General features: G+C 47.3%; 1 protein-coding gene across 3 annotated transcripts in view; it reads left to right on the forward strand.

Moving 5' to 3' along the window:
* The first annotated feature begins 259 nt into the window (after positions 1-259).
* The window catches only part of fgf18a (fibroblast growth factor 18a), a 9,044-nt gene continuing 4,884 nt past the window's right edge, over positions 260-4,419 (forward strand). For 2 of the 3 annotated variants that reach the window (XM_014000029.1, XM_014000031.1), the window contains exons 1-3: positions 260-630; positions 3,893-3,932; positions 4,027-4,207. In XM_014000029.1, the coding sequence (XP_013855483.1) occupies positions 599-630; positions 3,893-3,932; positions 4,027-4,207 (253 nt within the window). In that variant the 5' untranslated portion in view covers positions 260-598. The remainder of the gene's footprint in view (positions 631-3,892; positions 3,933-4,026; positions 4,208-4,419) is intronic. The other variant, XM_014000030.1, reaches the window with a different exon arrangement.

A 4,419-nucleotide genomic window follows, 5' to 3' on the forward strand; every position in this document is an offset into this window, starting at 1 on the left:
GTGTAGTTCAGTTTGGACACCTGACTGTTGCGCTGGAACGTTGCGCACCGGATTACGCACAKGCTGCATCTGCTCGCGGGGTTAAGCGTCGCTCCAAGGGTCAGAAAGGTCCACTGTTATTGGCTATCTGACGCGTGGACGCGCTTTCACCTGTTCGCCTCCTCATCAGGAGCGCGCGCAGTCGGCGTTCTGGGTCCTAACCCCAGTTCCTAACAGCTGACGAACTTTTTTCTCTCTCTTTTTTTTTTCCTTTTTTTTTTTTTTTTTTTTTTTTTTTGCCACCTCTTCCCCGCTCATCTGTGCTTCCACCGGCCAGGACAGCTGTGAAAGGTTGCCCGGCGGTCAGAGTGGCACAATTACCCCCCGGCTTCTTSCCCCTCTCCCTTCACATCATCACCGTCTGAACCTGCGCAGTTACGGGAAGACCGGGGACAACGCCAACCCTCCGATGCCAACAGGAGTGACCTTTAACTCTTTGGCTCGGGGCAGCATCCATCAGATTCACAGCGCGGAGGGAAAATCCTCGGACTGTCGGACTGGATCACACCGAGCGAGGAGACTGTCTCTGGTCCAAGTTTCATAGTGGAGGGGGGAAGCAATGTGGCCCCTTCTTTCCACGTTGACCGTCTTGTAAGTCACTTAAAAATACTTGTTCTGTTTTTCTTTATGTAATCTAACCCCTTTGCTCAGGTTCGTATTATCTGTTAATTTGTTTGAAACCTATTTGGACAGTCTGGGTTGCAGATGATGGTTGCAATGTCAACGGTTACATCATTCCCTACCAGTCCCTATAGAAAACAGGCAGTGGAGTGGGTCTGTTTTGATTGGCTGACAGTTCAGGGTCACTGGGTCAGACACAGGGCCATMTTACTCATAAAACTTGCCATAAACATCTCCATCACCATCTGCACGTACTTCAGGGATGACTTAGGAATGATCATTTTCCTATTGCTGAGTTTTTTTTTTCCTTCTGAAAATATTTCAGAAGTTGATTCAAATAACACAGACTTTATCTTGTGGAATAGGAAAATATTAGCATGCCAAATGTAAGGGTGCAGATTCAAGGGGCCCTGGGTTTGCCCATTTAAGGTGTGTCTTCTTAAAAGCCAAGGGATTTATTTGTCTTCTTTTGTTTCAGCTGCTCTTCTCCCAGATGGCAGTCATCTCTAGATACTTCTCATTCCTCGCACAACCTGAACAGGGTGTGTGCTGCTGCTTGTGTCTCCCTGCCTTCCTTTTCCCCTCTCTCCCTCTTTCTTTCAGCCTCTCTCTGCTTACCTAACTGGCTACATCTGTTCTCCTTTACTGCCCATAATATCCCCCCTTTCTTTCGTATAGATACTTAGATTAAAAGTYTGAATTAATAACTGACGAATGAACCCCTGGCATCTTTTGAAGAACACTTTTCCTTGTTTAGTCTGCTGCTTTTGCTTAAGATTGCCCAGAGCCAATCYTCTCTCCAATAACTTCCATCTCACCTATCAGTGTTACCACAGTAGTTTTTCTTCCCTCTCATGTCGTCTTCATTTCTCAGTAGATTTAAAAGAAATCAGGGCTTTTAGTCACAACAACCTGTTAACGCTTTTCAGTGAAAGCCACGTTTTATGTCCAATCTTGGCTGCATCCTGGGCCTTACWAGGCCTGCTTGCGGAACATTTGGAACGCTTGAACTGTGCTGAAGCTCAGTGCTTCAGCATTGGCGTACCACGTTAACCGCTACTACACACGGTTGAAACCGCTGCTCTGTGCTGAGTCCCACAGGTCGACTGCTCTCGCTCCACGCTGCTGCTCAGTCTGTGGTGCTGAGGCCTGCTTGTCTGACCACAACCTCCATAAGGTTGATCTTCTGGGACGCAGGTTTATGATGTCAGATAGCTGCTTGTTTTGGCAGCCCGCCCGGACACACCGGGCTTTCCCTCTCTCCATACCTCTTTTCTGTCTTTATTCTCCCGGACTTTTTGCTTTTTCTTTTTTACTCTGCACTCTCTTATTTTCTCATTTTCTCATCCCTCCCCCCACCACCGGCCGATCCCGTCTCCCTCTTTCCTCTCTCGTTCTTTTTCTCTCTGTAGCTGGCATAACATGGAGTGTCTGTGGTTTTTGTGGGAGCGGGGGAATCCAGCGCTGAGGCACTTTTCCGACAGTGTCCTCGGCAGTAGTGCAGCCGTGGTGTTTTAACAGCTGAGAGTCCTCACAATGCACGGCGCTCAGGTTTTTCAGCTGTGCAGGCAAAAAAAGCGAGCGCCAATGCTCCACTGCGTTTCCCAGGATGTCTGCATCTATTAGGAACGACTGGAGGAGCCAACACACCAGCTATGGAAGATAAATGTTGAGACAAGAGGCGAGAAAAACGAGAGGAAACCAGAGGGTTGTGATGGCACATGTGTCTGAGCCCAGAGGCAGGGACATGTGTTACAATGTTCAGGAGTTAAACACCTCCCCCCTTTCCATTATTTGTCTTTTATCCACTTCTGGCATCTTTCGCACACCTTTGTCTTTAATTTGATTACTTTGTCTCTTTCTTCTTTTGACATACGTAAACTAGGTGAGTTTTATTTTAACCCATCTTCTCCATCTCACACTTGCCACATTTTGTCACATTTTCTCCTCAGCCTTCTTCAGCTTCAGTTCTCCTCTACACTCTGCCTGTAACATTGTCTATCTACCTTCCACTCTTTGCTATCTCCCTCTCTCAGCATGTCTTTGCTTTGGCCCAGCTGTCAGCTGTCTGCTCCTCCTGTATACACACATTGAGCCTGCACACATCTGCACATCTGTGTGCGCACCCATGACAGTGCGGAGGAGTCATCTTGCTAACCCTAAACATAAAAAAAAAGATTGGAGGCACGGAACGATAGCAGAAAAGGTAGAGTGGACAGAAAGACGGGAAGGGAGAGATAAGTTCGAGGAACAGCAGGGAGGACTTCAAGCCAGAGAGAGAGAGAAAGAGAGAYAAGAGGCATGCTGAAAGATAGCAAAAGATGAGGTGGAGAAAGACAAAATTCGAAGAATTGCTTTTCAGCCCACACACTTGGTTCTGAACTTCATCAAGTGCTCAGCCACTAATTCAGAACTGTTCAAGGACTGCCAAAGAAGATTTTGCAACACAATCACTCCCTTACTAAAGTCGTAAATAATGGGATACATTCAAGGTCAAGGTCTACGTGTCAATTAAGTGAGAAAAATATCAATTTTAACCTTAAACAGCCATTTCTTCCAAAATGCACCCTAAAAGTTTTACCGGATGGACAAGTAATGATGGTATATTTTTAACTTGCCATACAAACAATGCTTCATAATTCTGTGAACAGCACCACCACAAACTGATTCTTCCACGAACTGTTTTTCAACACGTTTAGCAGCTCATGTTCTCACCTCTCCGTGGCATTCTCAACATGCAAAACCACAATCTGCTGCTCTCAAAAGCCACATCACAGCTGAATGAACACCTGTAGTCCAGCCCAGCTGTCTACACACGCAGAGCGGCCAAATGAGACTGCCCGCTTCCTCAGATGTCCGAACCAAAGCATGTTCTATTTGTCTCGGCATGTTTGCCATTTCGCCACGGTCCAGTCGGGTCATTTGCAGGCCAGATTTTGGCGTGGCAAAAGTCAAAGGCGGGTCAGAAAGTAGGGTTCAGACAGAAGGCTGGTGGCGTTACGATAAACACAGCTCTGGGTGTTGTCTGTACTTCAGTTCCTGGACATCTGCCTGTCTGTATGTCAGGTTGCCGTGCCAATCTCACGCCCAGCCGTGTGAATAATCACCCAAGAAGGAAATAAGATGTTGAACAGAAAGAGCGGAGGAGAAGAAAGAAATGGAAATGATGGTGTCATGCCCGCCTCCTCCAGCGTTCAAGATTTCTAAAGTCATCTGTTTCTGTTTTTTCCAGATGTATCCAGATGTTGCTGGTGATGTGCAATCCATTGCAGGTGAGGGTCGGAATGCATGCCAAACAAAGGCGCTTATTGTTTTTTTCTTCAAATATGCTTTGCCAAACTCCGGACGTGCCTGTGGGTGTTCCAGCAGGTACTTGGTGTGGATGGGGTCAACTTCAGCGTGCATGTGGAGAACCAGACGCAGGTGCGCGACACCATGAGTCGGAGACACCATCGGGTCTACCAGCTTTACAGCCGCACCAGTGGAAAGCACGTCCAGGTGCTGGGACGCAGGATCAGCGCCAGAGGAGAGGATGGAGACAAATATGGTAAGACACACAAACACACACATGGATGGCAGAGATTAGGCCAACCCCTAAACCCCTAAATGTGTGTGATGCTCACTTGCACATACACTCGAACCATCAAACAAGTACAAAGACTTAAAGGTTGACCAAACGCATGGATGAATGGAGACAGAATGCAACCGTGCAGAGACACACACACACACACACACACACACACACACACACACACACAC

The sequence above is a fragment of the Austrofundulus limnaeus genome, unplaced genomic scaffold (assembly GCF_001266775.1).
Source record: "Austrofundulus limnaeus strain Quisiro unplaced genomic scaffold, Austrofundulus_limnaeus-1.0 Scaffold2647, whole genome shotgun sequence".
Lineage (NCBI taxonomy): Eukaryota > Metazoa > Chordata > Actinopteri > Cyprinodontiformes > Rivulidae > Austrofundulus > Austrofundulus limnaeus.